General features: G+C 36.4%; 1 protein-coding gene across 1 annotated transcript; it reads left to right on the forward strand.

Moving 5' to 3' along the window:
• Window positions 1–924: 924 nt before the first annotated feature.
• On the forward strand, window positions 925–26768 carry ZNF518A (zinc finger protein 518A). Its single transcript, XM_082673803.1, has 5 exons — window positions 925–1031; window positions 3543–3628; window positions 16523–16670; window positions 19984–20107; window positions 20249–26768. The coding sequence occupies exon 5, from the start codon at window positions 20377–20379 to the stop codon at window positions 24844–24846; it is 4470 nt and encodes a 1489-aa protein (XP_082529929.1). The 5' UTR covers window positions 925–1031; window positions 3543–3628; window positions 16523–16670; window positions 19984–20107; window positions 20249–20376; the 3' UTR covers window positions 24847–26768.
• The last annotated feature ends 691 nt before the right edge of the window (window positions 26769–27459 follow it).

Below are 27459 nucleotides of genomic sequence, written 5' to 3' on the forward strand. Positions count from 1 at the left end.
ATCGTGTGTATGGTTACATGTCAACATTTTCAAATCATACTCTAAGACAGTGAAAAATGTTTAACATTTTAAAAGTTTTTTTTTTCAATCACAAACGGCATATATACTTCCTAAGAACATATGGAACATAAAAAATAGAAGACAAAAATTCTATCTCACTGCCCCTTTTAATATTTTGGCATATCCCTCCCCTCCAGTCACGTTATTTTTTTCATTTAAAAAAAAGTTGCCACCATAACAACCCCCACCCCCTCCCAAGGAAGGTTAATTTATGTAAAAAAGTGAGGTCAATTAATAGATTTCATTTCAGAAATCCGCTAAAGGATAGAAGAGACATACTGGCCCCTGGCGCAAACCTAATCATATTAATTGACCTCTTTGTCAGCCCTGTGTGTAGTGTTGGAAAAGATTCCTTTGATGGGGATGAGAGCCTCTCTTGTTGAACGATGGTTTTCAGATCAATTATTAAATATGTACATGTTTGGAGTTCAATATGTCTTCCAGCGCTGCTTGTGGCAGCTTCCTTCGTTGACATGGGCTGCAATGGCTGCTAAACCCTGCCATGTCGAAAGGAAGGAGTGGGGGAGACGCCATTTGCAAAGCCGGAAATGATTAAAATCTCAGGGTTGAGACCATTCCCAGTCAAGCAAGGGTTTGCCAAGAGCACAGTTCCTGCTTCTGATGTCTTCTCTGAAGAGCATAGAATGGAGGTGTGTCTCTCATTCCATTGAAAGTAGGCTCTCTTCAGCTGCTGGTGAGCCAAGGGGGGCAGCGAGCCACTGCCGTGTCAGGCACCCGTGAAGCGCGCTAAACGAGAGGTCAGCAGCGAGCCCAGCTCCGTGGCCTAGACTCACCAGGGTGGGGGGAGGACCCTGCCGGCCTCCGTCCTCTTCCGCTCGCCTCAGGTGCGGCACGAATCCCTCCGCCTCAGCGAGCGCTCCCGGTAGTGCTGCGATCGGCTTTTCGGCAATACCCGGATGGAAGCATAATGGCCGCCATCAGGGACTCGCAGGCAATGGGGACCACGACAGGTATTCCCCGTGAGCGGGGCCGCCCAGACCTGTTAGGATGCCGGGACTTATAGAGAGCCAGCCAGGGAGCAAAGGGCGAGTTTGTGGGGGCTGGAGGACCCCCCGAACCCTCGCAGGGTTCCGCCTCTCGTGATAGGAAGCGTCTGTTAAATAGTCCCGGCCATTCAGCGCTTCCGCCTAACTTGTCGCAAAGTTTTTCTAGAGAAGTCGGTCCTTTTTCTAGGCGCTCCTAGGCTGCCAGAGCTAACCTTCAGTCCTTTAGCCTGGGCTTGCTTTACGTCGAGGCTTTTTGAACTCCGCACTCTCCCCACAGTCCAGGAACGGGAGCGGGAGCGCGGCACAGTGTGCCTCCGCGAGCCCGAGGGGCAGCCGAGCCCCGGAGGAAGGGGCGGATCGGGCGCGGTGTTTGGGACGGAGCGGGGCGCGCGGCGCTCGAAGCACCCACTCGGCGCGTACCGGGGCTGGTGGAGACTGCTTGGGCACCCCTCAGACCGCACCCCTCGAGCTGTAGGTTCGCAGGTCCACGGCACCCCGACTCGACGGCGTCCCCATTGTGGGTTCAGTCTGTGGTCTTTGGAGGTCTTTTTGTTGTTGTTGCAGATATGCTCAAGTCTCTGGCGCGCGCGCCCTCCTCCAGAGTTGGCCAAGGGCGCTCTTCCGTGCAGACCCCAACCACACCCAGTGGCAGATGGATTTCTTTGTAACTGGCTTTCTTACTTGTAGGGTCCATTTTGAGTCTGTTCTTAACATGATGTCCTTATTGTCAAGTAGTAGACAGTCTCTTCCTAGATGGCTATGGTAATTGAAAATATATAGGATGAATGTATGTAAGGTAAAATGTTATAGCTCTTAAGTAGACCAATGAAACAAATACGGTAGCTTTAACGTTCTGAATGCAAAAGTCCAGGTTCAGTTTTCTTTTTAGGTTTAAATTTGGGGGCGTTTAGTGTTTGTGAACAATTTTAGCGAAAACATTCGTTGGGTATGTTTGGATATCAAAACTTAAAAAAACACTAGAAAAGTAAAATAAGTCAGTGTTTAAAGAATACATAATAGTGTTGAACTCTGAGCGGTTGTCATGATGATGAAACATACCACCAAACTGTACATCAGGGTGGGAATTTCGTTAACTTTGAACGTCTATGTGTTAGGCCTAGTTTACTGAAATGGTTGAATTGTTTTTCATGCAGGAAGGGATCTGATTTGAGTGTACTGTAAAGTTATTGTACTCAAGTTGAACAGATAGAAATCACTTAAATGGATTCTGTGAAGTACCCTAACATTTTTCAGAGTTTAACTGCAAGTCAATAGAAATGGGTTCATTATCTTTCAGCAAAACTGAATTTTCCTGAAATTCATTAAGACATTGCATTGTATTAACTTTTTTCAGGGTGTTAGCATTTCATGAGGACGGTAAGCATAGTAGACCATGTTGATTTTTGTTAAAATTCTCATAAATAAGATGAATCCTAGATCTAGAAAATTAACAAAAGGGTGGGGAGGGAGAAAAATGTAGGTATCTAACACCTGTTCTGCACATCCAAATATTTCCTTGTTGTTGCCACGAAAAGTAAGTACAAGTATCAATTCAAAACGTTTTATGTCTGTTATTTGGGAAGGATAAAAGGACAGCAACCACAGTGAATATCTACTTTGCACATTGATAATGTATGAACTTTTAAATGCTTGCGATTTTTATCATCACACTTCAGATCTTCTCCTATCCTGTCTGGTAATAGTGTAGTCTGTTGTGATCCCAAAGTTTTTATATCTTGAAACATTCCAGAGGGGATATATTTTAGCATAACTCTACAGTTTGACTTTAAAATATACTTTAAACATGCTCTTTCAATATACTTTTATTGTTTACTTTCCTGTTTATTTTTGTTAAGGCATTGTGTACTGTAGATCACCTAATACAGCTTTTTTTTTTTTTTTTTTAAAGATAAAAGACTTGGACCTTGCCCAGTTTCCTTCAGTTACTCTACTAAAAGTTTTTTGGCAAAGCACTATAAGCAAAAGAAAAGAGTTAAAGTTGGAAGTATTCTTAGTTATCTTATATCAGATGTGTAGGCTATGAGTATTTCGGTTCTATATGGGGTATTGGCTTCACATGGTGAGCAGTTTTCATGGAACCATAGATATCAGAAGTGAGTATTAAGAGGTAGCATTATCATGGTAGGATATCTAGGTTGGAATCAGATCCAGATTCTAGTTCTAGCTTTGTGAATTTAGACAAGACTCATTTTCCTTATCATGTAATAAATGAAGATATTGAATTAGATTGATTCTAAGCTCCCTTCTAAGCTTTGAGTTTTGTGACTTGTAAATTGATGACATGTTATCACTGGGTGTCAATGATAGGTTATTTGTCTTAAGTGCAGAGAGATTTTTTTCTTCTAAATTTATACACATACATTGACTATGAAGCATAACTGAATCAAAAGTTTAAAAACATTTTATTGACAGTTTTTGCAGTCAAAGTTTTAAAATTTTGGTCTTCATTTCCAGATATCATCTCTTCTTTTGATCACTGCTCCTGATTGTGGCTTTGTCCAAGCATTAAATTGTGTGCCTTTTGTTCCTTGAAGAAAGAGGTATGGTGAAGATTGAAGTACTATAGTACATAGTCTATTAAGTAGTAAGTTAATATGTTTTAATATTGGGCAAAATGGAATAGTTACCTATATATGAATTTCCGTAAGTTATAGTTTTACTTTTGGCCTAAATAAAATACATGTGGGTTTTCATTTTAATGGAAGCAAAAAAAGTAGTTTTTTGTTTCATAGTTTATGTTTCAACATTGCATTAGAAATCTAAAGATGATTTTAACTGTATCATCCTTCTAAGTATAAAGATGACATTAAGGGCTCCTAGGTAATGGATGATGGAGATAAATACGGTAGGAAGATGTTTTGAAGCTGTATAAATGGCCAGAAGAGTGTTTCTGTTTTGCTCTAGTAAGTGCAAAGTAATACACCTAAATAAAAATTATCTAATGTATATTTGTATTGTGATTAATGATATCTGCATTGTGAGACAGAAAAGGGACTTAGGAATCACTATAGAAGTTATGACTGGTTTCCTGGAAACAGTCGTCTGAATATCCTGGTTTGGACAAAAAGAAGGAAAAATGCCTGCCAACAAATCCATGGTGTTATAATAAGGAAGGCTTTGCACTCAGTGGAAAATACTTTACCCTTGTACGAAAACGTGGCATATTTATCCTTGAAACACAAGTGCCTCTTGCTGTTTGTGTTGGATAGATTTGGGGATATCACAGTATCATATAATTCCCCTCACCAAATGTATACCCATAAGTAGAACCCTAAGTTAGGAATAAGATTGTGTATGTAACTACTAAAATAATTTAAGTAGACTATACCAACTTAAATTATTACTTTAGTAATTGTAACCATGTTCTGTGAACTTTACTAGCAGATGGATTTTTTTTTTTCAGGCCATTTTTCACAAAGGTACAAATTATTTTATTAAAAGTTAAGGTAATATAACAACTACAGTAAGAGAGCAACAAAGCTAAGTTGAGATACCAGGTTATCATTTATGTTCATTTACATGTGTCATTTCTTCGTATATAACATTTGTTTGATCTCTTACCGTGAGATTCACATGGGTACTGTGTTGCTCCTTAACAGAGAAAGTAAATGCTGAGTGCTAAGAGTTTTCTTTGCTAAGTTTGAGCCAAACTACTCAAAAAAAGTAACATGGTGAACAATGAAAGCTTCACGTGTAACGAAGTAAATAAGAGACTGCTGTATGGTAACAGATCAAAATGATTTGGATTATCTGAGCTTAAAAATTATAATCAAAATCTGACTAAAATTTTAAAATCATGATTGGTGTGACTGCATGAAACCAGTGTCAGAATATTGGAATGCAGGTGCATGACTTGAAGCTTAGGAAAATTAAGTGGGTTTCATGTGGGTCTCATTTCAAAAAGTGGTAATAGCTGAAAACAAATATTGGCTTTATAGGAAGTCAAATAATTTCAAAATATGGTAAAGTCATCACCAATTCCTAATTAAAATTGAGTTGTTGGAGGTTGTGGCTGGTAGAAGACGTATATACATGTGTGTACGCATATTGTTTTCGTCAATCCAGTATCTCTTCGTTTGGGGAACCATCCTTCCCCTGTTATGAGTGGTTGGTGTCTTGTCTTATGAGTCAGTGTTATAACGCAAGCCCAGTCGTCCCTGTTGAAACAGTGATTGCCCATTACTCAAGCAGAGCCAATCAGAATCCTTTGAAATTGATATATGAATGCTGGGAGAAAGATGCTCCCTTTTCTCTAATGTTGTTAATCTGGGAGGATGCTAGTGACATTCTTTCCTATGTGTATGAGAACCGCATTTGTAGTAGGTGAAAGTGAAGCCATATAGATGGGAGATAGATGGAGGTAGAGTACCACTTTTAGTCCCAGGAGCCATGGTATGAGGTATCTATGGGTTTTTTTTTGATTCTGTCTGCTACCCTGGTGTCCTTTCCAGTCCCTTGGCCCAAAATTCTGCATATAAGTTAGTTTGAATTGGATTGTAGCAGAAAACCTCCTGATGAATATATGGCCTTTATGAATTTAAGATCTATAGCTTCAAGTTGATCATTCACGTCCATACATAATTTGCCCTTTCCCTCTGCCTTATAAAAGATACCTTTTATTCATGCATGCATGCATGCATTCATTCATTATACATGTATTTAGTCCTTCATTCAATCTACAAATATTTATCGGATACATAGTAGTATGTACAAGTATGTGCACCTGCCTGGGTAGTCAAGGTTTGTACATACTTGGCTGAGTGGATGGTGGACTTTTTCTAATACAGCACATTTTTATATACTTAGGTTACACAGATCAACAAGCGTGTGTTGAGAATAATCTGTGGTGTACTTAGCTTTTTAGTAATATATAAGAATAAGAGGAGCTCTTTGCTTTCAAAGTGCTTATAGTTTAGTTAAGTAATCCAGATTAATATACATGAAACATAATACGAATGGCTAAAAAGGTTAAATGAACGCACAGTCATATGGGTTGTAAGTCTGAGTTCTGATAGGGAGGAAATTAGTGAGGGCTGGCCCAGTCTAGAAAGGTTTCTTGAAAGGAGATATAACTTCAAATGGATTTTGACTTATGAATTGGGTTTTGATAGGCATAAAGAATAATTGAAGAATGGATGGAGTTGAAAATGATTAAGTGCTCATCCAAGATTGGGAAGAGACTGGTTTGACAATAACAATTTGTATTTTGGGGGAATGAGAGGTAATGGGAAATAAGGTTGGCTGTTTTAGGTAAATCTATGTGTGAGGTATTTGGAAAGCCAGGCAGAAATTTTGCTTCTTTCTAGTAAGGTGGAGCTTTCTTTGAGTAAAATGTTTGTATTTCTTTCAGTGTGATACCATTTTTGTGATGCTAAGATATAAAATAAGTGTATTCAAGTGGTGTATATTTATTTGTCATGGAAAAGATCTTGTTGCTAATAACCATCCACCTTGAAAATTAAAAAAAAAAAGTAATTAACCTGCGATGCTGTTCTGTGTTTTATATGTAGTTAATTTCTTCTTACCTCCTTCTTTTTGAGAGCTCCCTTAGTACAGTGGCGAAACCATACCTCCTCTGTAGAGATAAAGCCAGATCAAAACTAATATAGCGATAGTTATAAAAACATTTGAAAAGAGATAAGGAGTGAAATTAAAGTAATGTTTGATTACTCATAGAATATTTGTTTAGAGCTCAAGGTATTAGGAATGATGTATAGGTTAATGTGTCATTCTCACTAAATGCTGTTGTTTCCTAGGTCTTTGTTTATCTTCTTTCTTCTTTGTTTATCTTCTTCTCTTTTTCTTCTTTCTTCTTTGTTTCTTCTTTTCTATCTGGTCCTCAGCTCAAAGAGTTAACAGAGATTCCAATATACCAGGGTTGGCAAACTTTTGCTATAAATGGCCAGGTAGTATATATTTTAGGCTTTGTGGACATATGGTTTCTATTGTACCTATCAGGTGCTGTGTAACACCAAAGCAGCCATAAACAATATGTAAATGAATGAATGTGGCTGTGTTCCAATGAAACTTAATTTACAAAAATAGGCAGCAGGCCAGAATTGGCTGTTGGCTGTAGTTTGCCAACCCCTGTCGTAGACTTAAATGAGGCATTTCTGTCCACAACCTCTCACAATAACATCTACCCACCTGCTGATGTCCTTTTCTTTCTCTCCAGTAACTACAGGTGAATTATCTTTGTTCTTTTCTAAGTTCAACTCTTGCATTTGTTCACTAGATTGCATCTCTTCTCACTTACTAAAGGACATTGCCTGCATTTCTTTTCTTTCTCTCTTCCGTCACTAATTTTAACATTTTTACTGGATCATTTTTATGAGCATACAATCATACTATAATTTCTTCTACCTTTAAAAAACAAACAAATCAAAAAACTCCAAGTCCTCTATTTCTTGGTCGTTTGTAGTAAAATTCCTTGAAACAGTTGTCTGTATTACACCTCTATGTCTCTTCCCATTTTCTCTTAAATTCATGTTTGTGAGCCACTGAAACCATTCTAATCAGTGTCACCAGCACTCTTGACATTAAGTCCAGGGGTCATTTCTCAGTCTTCATCTTATTTGACAGAGTTGATCATTATGATTCTGGAACCACTTTCTTCACTTTGCTTTGACGGTACCACTCTCCTAATTTACCTTCATTCTCACTGCTCATTCCTTTCAGCCACACCAGCTCTTCTCTTCTTTATCCTCTAAATGTTAGGGTATCTTAAGGCTCACGCCTTGGACTTCTCTCTTTTTTTACTTACCCCTTTCATTCAGTTCTATGTACAAAAATACATACACATATATATACACAGACTAATAACTCCCCAAATTTTATCTTAACACCTAGACCTCTGTATTTTGTATTCGGTTACACATTCCATGTTTCCATTTGGATGTCAACTGGATATCTCCAGTTCTACATGACCAAACCAAATTCTTGATATCCTTTCCAAACCTACTACTCCCACACTGTCCTTTCTTAGTAAAGAGCAGCGCATTTCTTCCAGTTGGTGAGGTCAGAACTTTCAGAGTTATCCTTGATGTGTTTCTTTCTCTCATAGACCAAATTTAGTCTGTCAGCAAATCCTGTAGGCTCTATCTTTAAAATATATTCAAAGTCTGACCGTGCATTATTGTCTCTACCAAGCCACCATCTCTTACCTGGGTAATTGTCGTATAATAGTCTCCAAAGTGGTCTCCTTGCTTCCATTTTTACCTCCCTCTCAAATACTGGGTTCTTAACATAGCAGCCAAAGTGATCTTTTCAAAAAACGATTCAGCTCATATTATTTCTCTACCCGAAATGCTCCAGCAGCTCTCCTCATTACTTCTTTGATTTCATCTTCTCCGGCTGCTTTCCCTCTGGTGCTTTCTGTTCCCATCATACTGACCAACTTCTTGCTGTTCACCGGACATGTTAGGCACACTCCACACTCAGGGTGTTGGCACTTACTCTTTCTTTTCTTTTCTTGGAATGCTGCTTGTCTGCCTCAGCTCCTTAAGATCTTAGCTCAAAACAGACCATTTCAAGTGAGGTCTCCCTGACTTTGTATTTAAAATTAGAACTCTGGTTCTGCCTTTCCTTCTCTACTTTGTTTTTCTCCACAGCATTTGTCACCTTTGACTATATTATATAATTTACTTGTGTTGATATTATCTAAATAACCAGTAGAGTGTTAGCTCCATGAGGGGAGGGATTTTTGTCTGTTTCATTCACTGCTGTATTCCCAAGGTTTAGAACAAAGGCCGGCACATATTTGGTGCTAGCTACAAGGCCAGCACTGTGCCAGATGCTGGTGGTATAGCAAACAACGTGACAGGTGTGGTCCATGTGTTTATGTGCTTTTATTCTAGTGGTAGAGACAGATAGAAAATAAATTGACAAATAAATAAAATATTGCCAGAGGGGAAAATGTTATAGAAAAAGAAATACAAGGGGCTAAAATAGGGAACAATTTTTTTTGTTTGAGGAGGGAATGGCTTATAGGTTGGGGAAAGCCTCTCTGAGATGGTGACATTTGAGCTGCCTAAAAGATAAGAAGGATCTAACCATTTGAGGAATGGGAGAGAGAATATTTCAAGCAGGGAGTAGCAGGTGCAAAGGCCTGAGATAAGAAAGATAGGAAGGGAGTATCGAGGAACTGAGAGTCTATATATGGTAGCTTACTGGAGTATATTTACAGATGGGAAGAGTGGCATGAGATGAAGTTGAAGAGTGAAGTCCAGGACCAGATGTCACTGTTTCTTGCAGGCCTTGGCCAAGAGATTAAATTTTGCTTGCTAAGTGCTTTGGGAAGCCCCTGAGGAGTTCTAAGCAGAGAATACTGTAACCTGTTTTATATTAAGAAGATCACTTTTGCTTCTGTGTGGAGAATGGATTCAGAGAAGGGTTGGTGGGCAGGGGAAAGCATGAATGCCAGTTAGGAAGACTATTATTTTAATCCAAGTTAGAGATGACAGTGGACTAAGATGATGCCAGTGGGGATGGAGAGACGAAAATAAAAGAATAAATGAATTAAGAATTTGTTAGGTCCCTGTGTGCCCAGTCTTCTTGGTTTTTGAGAGGGATAAATGAGAAATACAAAATAGAACTTATTTTTAAGATGCTTATAAGTTATCTTGGGAGGTAAAACTTAAAAATGAAATGATGTATCGATAAAAGTGTAATAAAGTGATGCGCAATGGCTATCCTTGAAATGAATATTCAGAGAAGGGGGGAAATTAGTGTGTATTGCAGAATGTTTCATGTCCCTACAGGAAGTAGAATTAGAAAAGAAGTTTGACCAGAATTGAATTAAGAGAAAGAGGGATGACAAGCCTGGTGAAAGGAAACAGTATGAACAAAGATTAATATAGGTGTATATATTGGGGAGCAGAAAGCATCTTATGTGTTGGGCTGTGTGTGTGTGTACAGTGAGCAGTTACAGTTTCAGAGAGTAAAAAGAAGATTCATCTGAGTCAGGAACTGCTTCTGTATTTTAATTTTTATTTTAAACTCCTTCATAATTGTATACCAGTGTCACAAATCTACCTGAATGGTATGTGGCTTACATGTACACTAGCATTTTGAATATTTCTATATCTGTACTTGATCACATTTGCATACTTAACTTTTTATTTCTCTTTTTTGTGGTAAGTTAGGTCATTAGACCACAATGATTTGAAGGGAGCTGACTTTCAATATAAATTTCTACAATATTTATTTTTCACTTGTTTAAAATAAGATAGGTGTCAGCTTCTGGGGTAAACTTTTTAAAAACTTAAAACAGCTACAAAAAGAGTAAGCCCAAAATGTTCCAAGTCATGAAAAGATAATAGTTTATTTTGAAGACATTAAAATAGGTTCTGTTAGTTTCTACTAACACAACATTGTAAAACAACTATACCCCAATTAAAAAATAAAATAAAATAAAATAGGTTCTGCTTTGAAAATAAGAGTTTTAGTATTTTGTGTATTCTAGGTTCCTTTTAGGCAGAACTTTATGTTTTTCAGCAAGCTCTTCCTGCTGCATGCTGCTTTGTTCTGTCTCCAATTGTATGTTTATATGATTGTTTTGCATTCAGTTATCTCTGCAGAGAAAAATTCAATAACTCAAGGAATGCAGTAGTTATAAAAAATAATGACTAATCAGTTTTCTTAACTGTGTATGGACAATTAATGTGACAAGTTAGGTTACAGAGGTACATGCTGAGTCACAAATAGGGCTAAACTAAGAGTTTTTTTAGTTCTTTGTTTAATGTTTGAGCAACTAGAACGTTGTGAGTTAGCACATAGATTCTTTTTATACCTTTTCACTAAAGCTGAACACTGTAGAATGTTTTTGCTTTTTAAAGCAAAACAAAACTCTGTTGTAGAAAGCAAAAAAAAACTCTCCAGGAATGGCACTTTTTGATTCACTCTAAGTCTCTATCCTTGGCATTTTATTCTGGGAATCATCTTTTAAAAACTTTCTCTGTACCTACTGTGTGATTCCTAACATATGCTAACACTGCCAGTTCTCTGGTTCCTCACTTTTTTGTTTGGATTGTCACTTAGTCCTCTTAGTTTTCTCACTTCTATTTTTACTCTCTTTCTCCAATATATCTTGCTGTCTAGTAGCATTCTAATACTATTTCTAAAGTACTGCTTTCATAACTCTCTGCTCATAAAGTAATATGGATGGCTCCTTGTTACCTTTCATTTCAAGTTCAAATTTGTCCTTTGTAGTCTTCTTTTTTTTTTTTTTTTTTTTGCGGTACGCGGGCCTCTCACTGTTGTGGCCTCTCCCGTTGCAGAACACAGGCTCCGGATGCGCAGGCTCAGCGGCCATGGCTCACGGGCCCAGCCGCTCCGCGGCATGTGGGATCTTCCCGGACCGGGGCACAAAGCTGCGTCCCCTGCATCGGCAGGCGGACTCTCAACCACTGCGCCACTAGGGAAGCCCGCCTCTGTAGTCTTCTTACTTAACCTTGCCATTCTGTCTGTGATCTAGATCCTGCAGTTCTTCTAATATTTCTTTTTTTCTAGTCTAGATAACCTTTCCTCATTTCTTACATGTTTAAGTCGTTTAACTCTTTAAAGGATCATCACAAAACCTTCCTTTCTGTGAAATAAACACAGTCAACATTGATCTATTAACTTAATGTCAGCGATGCAGACGTAGAGAACAGACGTGTGGACACAGGGAGGGAAGGGAAGGGTGGGATGAATTGGGAGATTAGATTTGACATAAATACACTACCATGTGTAAAATAGATAGCTAGTGGGAACCTGTGGTATAGCACAGGCAGCTCAGCTGGGTGCTCTGTGATGACCTAGCTGGGTGGGATGGGGAATGGGAGGGAGGTCCAAGAGTGAGGGGATATATTTATACATATAGCTGATTCACTTCCTTGTACAGCAGAAATTAACAAAACATTGTAAAGCAATTATACTCCAATTAAAAAAAAACAGAAAGAAAGAAACTTTGGTTACAAGTAATAAAACTAGCTTAAGCTAGTTTAAGCTAATGTTAGCTGAAAAGGGGGAATTATGTTAAGGATACAGAATTTCCTAGAATTCAAGGGCAGGAATATACAGGCAGGCCTCAGTAAAGACTTGTGGTAGTGACATTGCCTTCTTGGTTTCAGTCAAGGTTCTTATGAGATCTGATGATTCTTTCCCTGTTGTTTTGGTTTGTTTGTTTTTTTGTTTTTGTTTTATTTTATTTTGTTTTTGCTGTGCCATGCTGTCATTCCTTTAAAATAAATTAACCTGTTATCAGTAGTTTGAAGGATATCTATAAATTTGTCTATGTACAAACATGTACTCATAGGATCTTTGCTTCTGACATAAAAACAAGGCTCTTTCCTGCTAATTTAAAAATATATTACATGCCTTAGTCTGCAACTTCCTTTTTTGAAAACTAAAAAAATTTCACAATAAATATCTTTCCAAGGCAATTCAATACATATACCTCTTTCTTTATATTGTTTTCATGTGGATATTCCATAATTTACTTAATCATTTTCCTATTCGTGGACATTTAAGTGCTACTGATACATATCTCTATGTTGTGCTTTTATTTCTGTAGGATAGATTGTTAAAAGTAAGGTTTATGGAGGTATACTTAGAAAATGTGAAGGAAATTGCTTTTTTTTTTCAAGGAAAACATAAATTGCCAAAAGTGATTTAAGCAGTAGAAAACCCAAAGATCCCAGAAACCGTAGAAGAACTTACAAAGATTGTAAGTCTAAAATTTAAAGAGGTACCAGACCCATATGGTGTGTTGGTGCAGTCTGTAATTTTAAAGAGCAGGCAAGTCTCATGTTCAGTGAACTGTTCAAGAGCAGATTAAATGATGGAAGGTACCCCAGTTCATTTTACAAATTCTTCATAATACCAATACCAAAACTTAATGAGAACACTAGAAAAGAAAATAAGAATAAATACAATTTTGTCAGATCAAAGCCAGTACTTTATTAAAGAATTATATGCTTAACTACTGCAAAAACAGTTCAACATTATACTTGCTATTTATTTCTTTATATAGTGTATAGAAAAAAAAAGTCAAATTTAGATTGATGTTACAATTTTTATTCTTTCTTTTAACAATGTACCAAGATCAGGAATCGTATTATTAGTTGAATACTATTTGTTTTCTGTATAAAATACATATAACTTTTTATTTGTTTAACAGCAGTGCATACATAACTGCTATTCTGGTGGTGCCAACTCTCTTTTTACTTATTTTTTAAATAACCTCATGGCTTTCAAATTAATTGTTAAATTAAAAAATTTCTCTTCATAGCATGAATTTATGAGGTATAGTGACATCTAATAGCATAGTTCTTCATTCTCTTGAGTATTATGTTTGCCATTAGCTTTGTAGCTGTTACAGTGTAATTGGGTACCTGTGTGTTGATAAGGGGAGGACAGCGTTGAATAATACCTATTTTGTTTTAATTTCTTGTCCACCTTTAGTGTCAACATTCTTCAATTTTGTACTGGTGTCAAGTTTACTATTTTGAGTTTGTTCAGGAAAAGCTTAGTTGGTTTACCACAAAGTCAGTTGCTTTGTTTGAGAATTACAAAAGTTTCATGGATTCATGCCACTTTTTTTGATAAAGCTTCATAATAGTGTGGTCTAGGGACAAAGAGATTGTCATTCTTGTTATATCCAAATGTAAGCTATTTGCTTGTGCTATGATAAGGAAGTATGCCAGTGTGGAGGTCATAGTAATCCAAGGATAACATTTTAAGAAACACTGACCTAAGGATAACCAGTAATCACTATAAACATTTTTTGTGTGTATGTTCTTGACTTCTTACTGAGAGTTTGTAGGGGACCATGTGTCTGTTTATCCATTTATTTTCTACCCATCTAATAGTTGAACAAATTAAATCCTAACATGTCTACTGTTTGAGTTCTGTTTTTTTCACTTAATGTGTCTTGGATCTCTTCCTGTTAATAAATGTGGGTTTACAATGTTGCTTTTAAAATTGAAGAATATTCCATTGAATAGAAATACCGTATTTATTGCTGGGCTTTTAGTTATTTTTAATTTTGTGATTTTGTAAACAGTGCTTCTGTGAACATCTGATTATTACCTTTAGGATAGATTTCTAGGAGTGAACTGGAAGTTGATGTACTTTCTCCCCCAGCATATATGTAGATGTAGATATGTTTATATTTATATTATTTTATAAAAATTATTATAATATTTATAATAAATACATATATTTTACAAACTGTTTTTTATGAAAGTTCTGTCAGCTTACATTCCCATCAGTATGTTGTAGTGCCTTTATTTCTAGAAAATGAAATTTTATAGGAAATCCATGCACAATGTTTATCGAACGAAAAATAAAATGATTTTTAGCATGGTAAAAAACAAAAAAGAAAATGAAATTTTAAAAAGAAAGCATGCAAAACAAGCCCAAATTTTTATTGTTGGATTCAACAGACATAAACTTAACACTGTGAAAGTGCTGTTACAGTTTCTAAATGCTTACTTAGTTTCTGTACAAATCTTGTCATGGACTGGTGACAAATGGTTCATGGATCATCAGCAAACCACATTTTTAGTAGCCCTGTTTTAGCCTAGGAGCCAACTGGGGCATGGCATGGGGTTTGTGTCTCATATGTATATGGTCATTTAATCCTCTTCTTTTTGGTGTGGTACCCACTTTCTCAGCTGTGTCTGGTATCCTGTATTTCAAAGATTCTGTTTTACTTTATGCAGAGAATAACCTCCAGACTTCTGCTGTGGTTGGGGAACAGCAGTAACCTAGCTTGATGGAGTGGGGAAGAGAATCTTAGCATCTAACCAAAACTCAAGCAGCTTTCTCCAAAATTCTCTTTATTTTATCTTCCTCCTCCTTTCTTCTTCCCATTTCAGAGTGACTTGGTGCTGCCAGTTCCTAAGTCTTTTGAAGATTCAGAGTATAAAATGGGTTAGTTCTTAGTTTGCACTGTCTGCCTGGGATTGTTTTCTTGAGTCTGCAAGGTCATTTACTACTTATCTCCTTTCCAGTATCTAGAATTTTGTTGCTATTGTCACCTCTTCTGTTTCCCATCGTTAATTTTTCTGTAAGGGCTTCTTATATATTTGTCATTTAGCAGATGTTCCTATTCTCCAGTCTTTTCTGCTTTCTTAACTGTGTTTACAAAATATTTACATTTATTTCTCTTTTGTAGATGTTATTATTGACAGATATTTCTTTTATATCACATTTTTTTTTAGTTCTTTTTTTTTCTGACTGAAATTTGGTTTTTGCTGAAGTATTAAAAATTTTCCTAGAAACAGTGCATATGTAGTATATTCTCTGAATCTTTGCATATCTAAAATTGTGTTTTTCCCTCCCATATGAGAGTTTTCCTGGGTATAGAATTAATTCTTGGGTTAATTATTTTCCCTCAGAACTCTATAAATGTTATTTCATTGTCTTCTAGTGTTTCGAATTGTGAGTAAAATGTCTGATTAATATTGATGTCTGATTAAAGTTGGTACTGTGAATATCTTTTTAGGTAATTCCCATTCCACTCTTTTTTGGTAAAATTTCATTTTTATTTTTTAATTCAAACATTTTACTAGGATAAGTTTAGATACTGAGTTTTATATTTTCCCACTAATAATCTTGCCTGGCATTTTGGGGAGCCTTTGATTTTGAAAATTCAAGGCTTTAAAACAAAAAAAGCAACAACTCCATGTAATTTTTTTCTCCTGTTTTCAAAACCATTATTTCTCCCCCATCTACTTTGTTCTCCCTTTCATGGCAGTATGTTTTTTTTTTTTTTTTTTTTTTGCTGTGTGGGGGCCTCTCACTGTTGTGGCCTAGCCCGTTGCGGAGCACAGGCTCCGGACGCTCAGGCTCAGTGGCCATGGCTCACAAGCCCAGCCGCTCCGCGGCACGTGGGATCTTCCCGGATCGGGGCACGAACCCGTGTCCCCTGCATCGGCAGGCGGACTCTCAACCACTGCGCCACCAGGGAAGCCCGGCAGTATGTTTTATTTTTGTTTTTTGTTTTTCTCAGTATACTAGCTCAGGTCTTAGTGACATTGCCAATCACTACTTGATTTTTTTTTTTTTAAGCTTTCTCCGTTTTCCTCCAGTAACTTTCATTGTAGTTATTCGTTTTCACTGCTGGTTGAGAGAATGGGTGAGAGGTTTCTCTGAGTGTTCAGATTATTTTCCCTTTTTTGAGCTGCTGCATCCAGTGATGTTTCTGCCTGCTTATCTTTTTTGATGGCATTGGGAGTTGAGATGTATTGTTGGAGAATAAACCAAGATTTTCGTAGTTGGTTAGATGAAGTGGAGAAAGTTAATGTAATTTTCTTCTGACAGCTTAGAGTTAGTAATTTACTTACATTGAGAAAAGGCAGCACTCTTAAACAGAACAAGATGGCCATGGATTTAGGAAGATGTATCTTTGTTCAGAAATGATGTCTTCTTTACATCTCTCCTGACAGCTGGTGCTAGCAACCCCCAACTGTGTCTGGTCTCTGGACCCAGCTCAAAGCCCTGGATTCATTCTCTTCCCATACCTCAGCCTGAGCCTTCTGTCACCCCAAAGGGCTTCACACAAGCTTCCTCTCAAGCCCTCACTTCTCTCACAAGGTATGTTTAGGAGAGGGAGTGGGTGGACTTGTTACTTTTTTACTTAGGGCATAATAGATAGATACTCATTGAATATTGGTTGAATGAATGTCTCCTAGTGTGCTTCCTCTTTAAAAGTGGTGCTTTAAAAGTGCTGCTTGATCAGCATTTGTTTTCACTCTTCTCTCTCTGGACCTTTTCTTTCCAAACACCTTGTGGCATAGCTGTGGAATGTGTTTTAGTTTCTTGCCATTTTGTAGGATTTGTTTTAATTATATTTTTTGGTTTGTGTTTCAGTTGGGAGAGGGAGAAAATCAAATGGCTTGAGTTGCTATCTTGATGCAGCAAACTCTGGGTTACTTTAAAGGACCAGTCATACTTTAAACAAATAGTATTATTTTAAGGCTTGATGAGATGTTTTTCAAGTCTTATGAGATAATAATACATATATGTAAGGCAGTAATTTAAGTAGGAGATTTAAAATCAGTAATCCTTGGTGGTGGGGTGTAGAGATTGGTCTGTAGTGAAAATAGCATTAGCTAATAGGTTGGAAGATTAAAATTATAATAAAATCTCTTTCCTTTTTTTTTTTTTTAATGGAACACATCTTTTCCCCCCCATAGATGGCAACCGTAGTATAATTTGCTACCAGGTGTCATCTTTGATTGCTTCCACATAAAACAGGTTGAAAAAAATAAAACACATTCTCCAAACTTAAAATTTGAGGGCAAATAAACCCCAAAATACCTAAAATGCACAAACTCTCTTAAAGCTTCATTATATATGCCATACATTAAATATAAAAAATAATGACATTCAACATCAGTTAATTAGCAGTTATCAGACTTAAGTAAAAGCTAAGTGGATTTCTTAATGAGGTGGTCCCTTTTTTCAGCATTGTTTTTTTTTTTGCGGTACACGGGCCTCTTAGTGTTGTGGCCTCTCCCGTTGTGGAGCACAGGCTCCGGACGCGCAGGCTCAGCGGCCATGGCTCACGGGCCCTGCCGCTTTGCGGCATGTGCGATCTTCCAGGACCGGGGCACGAACCCGTGTCCCCTGCATCGGCAGGCGGACTCTCAACCACTGCGCCACCAGGGAAGCCCTTCAGCATTGTTTTGTATGTGAGGAAGGGGCATGTACACTAATGGGTGAACTCTGTGGCGTCTGTTTTGGCTGCCATGCATCCTACTTAACTATTTTCTATTTTTTTGTATTAGAAGCTTAAGGTTGCTGGATGATCAACTCTGAATAAGCAGTATATTAACTTATTTGTCCTGCCTCTTCCTTTAGATTGCGAGCTGCAGTTAAGGGTAGGGACCATGTTTTTGCATCTCTCCATAGCACTCATCAAAATGCAACACATTTATAGTAGGTATTTTTTTAGTAAGTATTAGTTGATGAAGTTATTTAAATCACACTGGTTGTCAAACTTTGGGATATGTGTTTTCTTCTAAGAAAAATTTTAAATTATATAGGTATTTTGAAATGAAGTTGATGGTATTTAGAAATATTATCAAAATATGTAATTTTTTAGCATTATACATTTTTGGAAACATAATATTACTATAAGAAGCAATTTGCCTTTTGTAATGAAACCTATGATACAGACTTCTCTTGATTATATATAGAAATACAAAAGCTTGGGTATGGATAGTCTGGAGTGACCACAATATGGTATCCAAATGTGGAAGAATCATTACTTAATGTGCTTTAAAAGTTTCACATATTTGAGCCCCACCCTCAGATTCTGGTATGGTGTAAACTCCATAGATGACCATGATGCTTGTCACTCACTGTTGAGAATGTGATACTCTGTAGAGAATCTTCTCAGTTGGTGTGAAGTATCCACCAGGTATCATTGAACTTTTTTCCAGCCATTTATTATTATTCTTACTTTTGAAGAAAAAGTCTTTACATTTAGCTTTAAATAATATAGTAAAAAATTTAATATTTTTTTTACTGTATTAGGCATGGTATGTAAAAAAATTTTTTGTCAGTAAACTCATACCCTTCTAATGAATTTATTTTCAAGTGAGCATATATATATTTGAAAAATATTGAAGGTGTTTTTTAGACCCAACCAAAAGTTTTAAGTTTGAGAAATATTCAAAGGGCCTCTTAGTAGTAATGTAAAGTAATTTAACTTTTAATTTTATTCTCTCAGAAGGGATTTTTAAAACAGTGAAGTTCCTAGTTACTTAGATTAATTGAAGTTTAGAGGTGAGACCTTTGGATAGACATGGATGAAGCTTAATGTGATTTATACTTTATTTTTTTAGCTTACCTAATTGTATCTATTACTCATATACATATTTAAGACCATGAAAGTAAGAAAATGTAGTACTGCTTGATATATTTACTACTGAACCTTCAGTAGTCAGATTCCATTCTCAGCAATATATTGTCACATCCTTTTTTTTTTTTTTTTGGCCCTGCTGTGTGGCATGTAGGATCCTAGTTCCCCAACTAGGGATCAGACCCGCACCCCCTGCAGTGGAAGCATGGAGTCTTAACCACTGGACAGCCAGGGAAGTCCCTGTCACATCTTTTTAACTCTACTGTTTTCTGTTCCTCTGCCCCTTGAATCATAATGTCTCATACATGGTGATCACATACAGTAATGGTGGTAGCTACAGTTTATATAGTACTTTACAGAATTCTGTTACTTATGTGTCCTCATTTAATCTTTACAACAACCCTGTGAAAGGGGTAGGGGAAATACTAATTTTTTTTTTTTCATTTTATAGATGAAGAAACTAAAACACAGAGATTGAGACTTGTCTAGAGTAACACAAACCAGTAAGTGTTTGAATTAATGGAGGCAGCTAGTAATGGGTACATTCTAATCTGCCAAGGGCTTGCCTTGCTGCCACCTGACTTAGTTCTAGGGACAAAAAAAGCCAAAATGGTAGGGAATCAGAAGTAGTAGCTAGACTTAGGAGTACCCCAGGGAAATGTGTTACTCCTTTTAATTTCTTCTTTTTTTACCAGTTATTAATGCTAACTTGAGACAGCAGGCAATGTCTTTTTGTTATTGTTGTTTAGGTGAATGAAACTTTTATTTTAAACGTAAATTATCCCTGAGGCACTAGGGAAGTAGAAAATCTGCAGAGAAGTCTGTTGAAATTCTCACAAGGTAATAGCTATAGGGTCAACTAAGTAATTGAGAAAGTTAATGGTATATATGTACAATTGGAACCATGTGTGTCAGTGGAACTTAAGTTTATAGGGCTCTCTTGTTGAGATTTTTAAAATCCTGTTTAAAAACTGTAGTATCAACTCTATATAAAATCTTAGAGCTTAAAGGTGCATATCCAATTGTGGTTTTCTTTAGATGAGGAAACTGAGGTGCAGAGAAGTCAAACCTTACCCAGTGTTACAGAGCAGAGCTGGAAGTAAAGCTTATATTTCCTGAGATCCAGATTAGTGTCATTTCTACTTCAGACTATTACTTCTTGGTAAGCTGTTCTTAAAATACTAAATAGGTCTTTTCTGTCTTTTGTTTGATCAACATTCTTGCTTTGTGCCAAAATAAACTTAAAATATGAATTTTACTGATACTTCTGTGATGAAAATTTCAGTTCTTTGTTTGATTTTAGGTGAGTTAATGTGGGAAAAGTCCTGGTATTTTGAAGATGTCTCGGCACAGTATTGTTTCCTGTTCAAATTACAAGTAACTTCAAGAGTTTGCAGGAAAAAAAGAAATTGGGATATTTTTGGTTAAATCATGCCATCTGAACAGAAACATTTATTTTTTGATGAAAAACAGAATACTTTAAAAAGAGATTATGATGTGAAAAATGAGAGAGTTGATACTATCAGATCAGTACTTAAACCAAAAATTTCAGAAAGTAGTTTTCATTATGAACTAAAAAATGTGAAAATTGTTTTGCCGAAGATAAATATTCCAAATGAGGTCCTATTGAAACATGAAGTTGACAAATACAGAAAATTATTTCAGCATAAACCACAGACTGCAAGAAAATCTATCGGTATAAAGACTGTAAGCTGTGTAGAGGAGTGTATGTTACTCCATAAGTCTGAGAGAGTTGAAGAAGAAGGTATAAAAATGTCTGCAAAAATACTCAACTTCAACTGTTTGAAGTGCCGAGATAGTACTCGGTATAGCCCAAATGATTTGCAGAAACACTTCCAAATGTGGCACCGTGGTGAATTACCTTCATATCCTTGTGAAATGTGCAGTTTTTCAGCAAACGACTTCCAGGTATTCAAACAACATAGACGAACCCATAGAATTACTTTAGTAAAATGTGACATTTGTAACAATGAGAATTTATATACTTTATTAGACTTGACAAAGCATTTTTCATCCACACATTGTGTAAATGGTAATTTTCAATGTGAAAAGTGTGAATTCTCCACCCAGGATGTTGGCACATTTGTTCAGCACATACATAGACATAACGAAATCCTTTATAGATGTGGTAAATGCCATTATATATGTTTAACCAAAGGAGAGCTTCAGAAGCACCTTCATATTCATTCTGGTACGTTTCCCTTCACTTGTCAATATTGTAGCTATGGTGCTACCAGGAGAGAGCACCTTGTAAGACATGTTATAACTTTGCACAAAGAACATTTATATGCGAAAGAAAAACTGGAAAAAGACAAATATGAAAAAAGGATGGCAAAGACTTCAGCAGGACTTAAACTAATATTGAAAAGATATAAAATAGGTGCATCAAGGAAGACATTCTGGAAACGTAAGAAAATCAACAATGGAAGTGACAGAAGTATAGAAAGAAACACTCAAGTGCTTAAAAAAGTGAACAAAACACAGGCTAAATCTGAAGACCAGAGCCATCTTGTTCAGGAACATATAAATGAAGAAAAGGATGAAAGACTATACTGTGAGAATAATGATAAACCTGCTGAGTCAGAGTCAGAAAAGCCAACTCTTCTGTCCACTGGGCAATGTAACGGAGCTGAAGAGGGATCAAATTCTACTTCAGGTTTCTTGAAGACTGCTGTACAAGGACCTACAGTGTTAATGGTAAAAAATAATAGAATAACAATTCCTGCTAACTACAGTGCTAAGTTTATGGGCTTTAAGATGGTGGATGGAAAACAACATATTGTAATAAAACTGTTGCCTACCAATAAACAGAATTTATATTCACCAGGCTCACAGTCAGGTGCTGTAAGGGACAATACTGCAATTTTGCAACCCCAGACTTTGGACACTACTGCATTTTTAACAGGAGTAACAACTGAGTTAAATGACACAGTTTACATGAAAGCAGCTACTCCATTTTCATCTTCATCTCCTATACTTTCAGGGAAGGTAACTTCAGAAAAAGAAATGGCTTTGCTATCTCAAACAAGTAATATGCTTCCAGCAATGGATGATGGAAAAAGTGTTTCTCCTTTGCCAGTAACATCAGAATTGAGCACAGCATCGGTGAATTTGACCACAAAAGTAGAAACGAGAGAGAATGTTGACTTATGGGGAAGTCATATTACTCAGTGTCACCCTGAGGTATCAGGTAGTGCCATTAAAAGTCAAGATAAAGTCACCTGTACTACCAAACCAAACTCATACAACAGTGGAGATATGCATAACTATTGCATTAATTATGTCAACTCTGAGTTACCTGTTGAATCTTCCAACCAAGGATCATTACCTTTTCATAATTACTCAAAAGTGAATAATTCTAATAAACGTCATAGGTTTTCAGGGACAGCAGTGTGTGAAAACCCTCAAAGAGAATCTTCATCAAGCAAGACAGCAGTTCAACAGCCAATAAGTGAGTCAGTTTTATCACTAGTGAGGAAGGAGAGCTCAAACCCAGATAGCCTGTTAGCATCTATTAGTCGTTTAAATACTAAAGATGGAACTTTAAAAGCACAAGCTGAAATTGAAGAACAGTGTGTTTTAGAAAAAGGACAAAACATTGATGGGCAGAACCTATACACTAATGAAAATCAGAATGTAGAGAGCATGACTGAAAAGCCTAAATGGGATGACGTTTCTAGTGTTGAATCACCTATGATGCCTAGAATTACATCTGTTTTCTCTCTCCAGAGCCAACAGGCGTCAGAACTTTTGCCACCTGAAATAAACCAGTTACTTCAAGATGTATTAAAAGCAAAACCTGATGTAAAACAAGACTCTAGTAACACTCCAGATAAAGACCTGCCGCTTCATTGTGACCAGTCATTTCAGAAACATGAGGGAGAAGACAAAATGGTTGAATCTTCAAAAGACTTGAAAGTACAAGGCTTCTTTCCAATTCCATCTGGTAATATGGGGATTAATGTGGCTACAAATTATCTGAATTTAAAATTTAGTGGAAAAGAAAAACAAATGTTGTCAATGTCACAAGATGTGAGAGATTCAGAGAAGACTCCTAGAATTTCTAGTTTTGGCACATTACTTAAGACTCAGTCAGATGCAATAATTACACAGCAGCTTGTAAAAGACAAACTACGAGCCACTACGCAAAATGTAGGTTCTTTGTATGTGCAGAGTCCACTTGTAAATTCAGAACCAAAAAAGGCTATCTTTGTTCAGACTCCAAAAGGCTTTTTTGTACCATTGCACGTTGCTAACAAGCCTACATTACATGTTTCAGGAAGACCACTTCCATTGGTTAATACACAAGGTGTCCCTGCCTCTCTCCTTTTAAACAAGAAACCTGGGATGATTTTAACATTTAATAATGGGAAACTTGAAGGTGTTTCTGCTGTCAAAACTGAGAATGCTCAAGCTTGTGGAACTACAAGTAAGGAGCCTTGCAGAACACCTTTTTTAAAAGTAGAACCAAACAGTAATTGTCTAACCCCTGCACTTTGTTCCAGCATTGGCAGCTGTTTGAGCATGAAAAGTAGCTCAGAAAATACTTTGTCATTAAAAGGCCCTTACATTATTAAAACGCCAGCAAGTTCTTCAGTGAAAGGTGTTCCTGCTCCTAATACAGTATCTGAGCATCAGGGCACTAAGTTGAATATCTCAGATTCAGTAAAACAGCAGAACAAGATTTTTCCAAAACCACCTCTTTACACTCTTTTGCCTGATGGCAAACAAGCTGTTTTTTTAAAGTGTGTGATGCCAAATAAGACTGAGCTGCTTAAGTCTAAATTAGTCCAGAATAGTACTTATTATAAAAATATACAGCCAAAGAAACCTGAAGGAACACCACAAAAAATATTGCTGAAAATTTTTAACCCTGTTTTAAATGTGACTGCTGCTAATAATCTGTCAGTAAGCAACTCTGCGTCCTCATTGCAGAAAGACAATGTACCATCTAATCAGACTATAGGAGGAGAGCAGAAAGAGCCAGAATCTTCTAGAGATGCCTTACCCTTATTACTAGATGATATGATGCCAGCAAATGAAATTGTGATAACTTCTACTGCAACATGCCCAGAATCTTCTGAGGAACCAATAGGTACTACTGACCATTCAGAGGCCAGGGTATTACGGTGTAAAACAAATTGTAGAATTGAGAGAAACTTCAGTAAGAAAAAGACTTCGAAAAAGAAATGTTCAAGAATAAAAACTCATGAAAGAAGTAAAGATTCTGAAACTTCCTTTGTATCTAGAAACAGAAACTGTAAACGCAAGTGTAGGGATAGTTACCAAGAACCTCCAAGAAAAAAAGCATTACACAGAAAGTGTAAAGAAAAAGCAAAGCCTGAAGATGTCCATGAATCATTCGGATTCAGCAGACCTAGGCTTTCAAAAGATTCAGTCAGAACTTTGCGGCTTTTCCCCTTCAGTTCCAAACAGCTTGTGAAATGTCCTAGGAGAAACCAACCAGTTGTAGTTTTGAATCATCCTGATGCAGATGCCCCAGAAGTAGCAAATGTAATGAAAACTATTGCTAAATTTAATGGACGTGTACTTAAGGTTTCATTGTCAAAAAGAACTATCAGTGCGTTACTGAAACCAGTTTGTTATAACCCTTCTAAAACAACTTACGATGATTTTCCCAAGAGGCACAAAACATTTAAACCTGTTAGTTCTGTGAAAGAAAGATTTGTGCTAAAATTAACTCTCAAAAAGACAAGCAAAAACAATTACCAGATTGTGAAAACTACCTCTGAAAATGTTCTGAAGGCTAAATTTAACTGTTGGTTTTGTGGTAGAGTATTTGACAATCAGGATGCTTGGGCTGGTCATGGTCAGAGACATTTAATGGAAGCTACTCGTGATTGGAACATGTTAGAATAATTTACTGTAATTACCAAGGAAAAGAAAAGTAAAAGTACCTTAGAAGAAAATAGTGGGTTGAATTACTAATGCAGACATTTTTTACTTCAATATAGTACCTGAAGTTAAACATTTAAAAGTTGACTATATTTCCATGGAAGAGCAAAAGTTTTAGTGTGATATTTGAAAATGCTGTCAGTGCACATGTAAGTTTTGAAAGAAACTAATCAGCACAGATATACCTTGATTTAATTTTTTAAAATGTGTTCTCGGGAAGTTAGAGCTAAAAATTTTGATAAAACAGTTTTCCGAGTTTAGCGACTCTTAGTAGAGAGTAACAGGTGACAGCCCCATTCCCTCTCTTCTTCCACCAGCCTTATGATTCTGATAACTGTAGCTCCCCTGAAGAGGTTGAGAGCTCTTTCATTATGGAACTGAAGGAGTTTCTCATCATTTGTGAAGATACTCTAAGAGAACTTGGGTAAAGAACGTACTCTACATCTGCAAAATGTAGTTCTTTTGAAGGTAGTTAAGCTCCTTTGAGGGTACATTTAACTCACTACAGTTACACCTCATATGATGGTTGATAAGAGTTTTTGACAAGCAGATCTTTTTTCCTTGTAAGCTGTGTTACATGTCATTGATTGGAACACCCTTCCAAGGTGATTTTCTTTTTCTAAATGGCTCTCAAGCGTTGCAGTAGATGGGCAATCTCGAGAGAAGAATTAAACTCTTTGTCTAGTTTGAAGTTCATTTAAAGAACTTGAACATTTTTTTGAATTTGGTTATATTCCCCAGTGATTCCCTTCCACAGAACTATGTTTATTTGATTTAAATTGTTTGTCCCCTCATAAACCAAGTGGCCAATTTTTTTCTTGGTTGCCATCCCTTTAAAAAGAGTGAAACATAGAAGCACTTCCAAGGGAATGGCTTTTCTTGAAAATTAAAAATTATTCCTCAGAAACAATATTTTGAAGTAAGATTAGCAAAGCAAATCATACTTTTGTGTTTATTATTAGTGTCTGAACATGTCCACATTGGGACAAACCATTTTTGTTAGCAACTTCTCAGTATGACTGACAACCCAAAGCAGATTACTGATTGTTTGCAGTTGGAAATTGAAGAAGCATTAATAGTGGACTCAGTGACAGTGCATAACACTTCAGGACAGATTCCGAAGGGATATGCCCAACAGGTAGAGTTTTAAAATGAATATTTTCGTGACAACAGAATCATCAATTTAAACTTCCCACTTTGTAAGTTTGAATCAAATTTTGTTGGACCGTTGGACAATGGAGTTCTTGTATTAAAAAAGTACATACTATATAATTTTTGTTACATTGTTACTACTAGTGTTATGACATTTTCATTGATTGAAAACTTCAGGGCTCCTTTTCTGTATATAACAAAGAATTTAAAACCTGTACATATTTTTGTACCTTTCAGTTATGTAAATTTTGCACAGAAAGTTTTTGACATAAAAAGTTTATTTTCTTTCAATTTAGTTCTGTGCATGCACTAATAAAACTTGTCGTTTAATTTAAAAGGAATATGTAAGACTTTACCCATGTTATTTTTTTGGTTTTCATTTCAGATGTACAATTTCTTTTTTTTGATAAATTCAGTTTTCAGGGATTGAACACTATTGTTAGCAAGTGCCTAAAAGATGTGAAACAGTTTACATACGTCAACTGTAACATTAGGTCCCAAATGGGCCCACTCCCCCAATAATTTTATTTTAAAGAAAGCCATACATAGATGCTTCAAGCTATCTTGCTATGCACATTATACATGTACTGTTTTTGTGCAGTTTGTCTACTTTCTTAGAAGTGAAGTATTTTTTGTATAAAACCTGTTACAATTGTGTTTCTTAAATTGAGCCTAAGAACGGAATTGATTGGAAATATACAGTATATATTAATAATGTATATGGTGTTTAAAGAATGGTAAGCATTGTTAAAATCTGTAACGAATGTCTTCTTCAATTAAATTTATCTTAAGTTTGTGTTTACATAATTTTTTTTACTATGATGAAGTCAAATGGGAATTTTATTCTAGTGGGAAATACTTAGTTTTCAAAGCTTTTTTTTTTTTTTTAATGCTAGTGAATGCAAAATGAAGTTTGGGATTTTATTCCCCAGAAATTATAGGTGAAATTTTGAGATTTTGTTTGAGAAGGGTAACATATATTATAATTTAACTATGCTGGTAAGAAAAGCCACAGAGAGGCTTATGTTCTTCAGTACCCTAATGGCAGCAAAACTGAAATGTTGCTCTGTTATGGTTAGATCTATTATGATGCATCACCTTCTGTGAATAGAGGAGAGAGAAGGAACTGTCTTGCCAATGTTTGCAGCACTATAAAAATACATTTCAGAATAGCCATACCAGTAAAAAAAAAAAATCTAATGTCAAGATACATACTTTTTGCCTTAAGGTTTTAAAAGCTATTTTAAAAAGCTTCATGCCCCAGATACTCTAGTTGATACCTTTTATGAGTTTTTTTGTTTTGTTTTGTTTTTTAAACTAGGTTATTCTGAAGGAGGAAAGCCTGCTTGGAGCCTCTTTATTGCCAGAGCAGAAAGTCTGAAAATAAAACCCTCTATCCTTTCTTTCCTTCTGGCTGAAAGTTAG

Source organism: Grampus griseus (genome assembly GCF_964374135.1).
Source record: "Grampus griseus genome assembly, chromosome: 16".
NCBI lineage: Eukaryota > Metazoa > Chordata > Mammalia > Artiodactyla > Delphinidae > Grampus > Grampus griseus.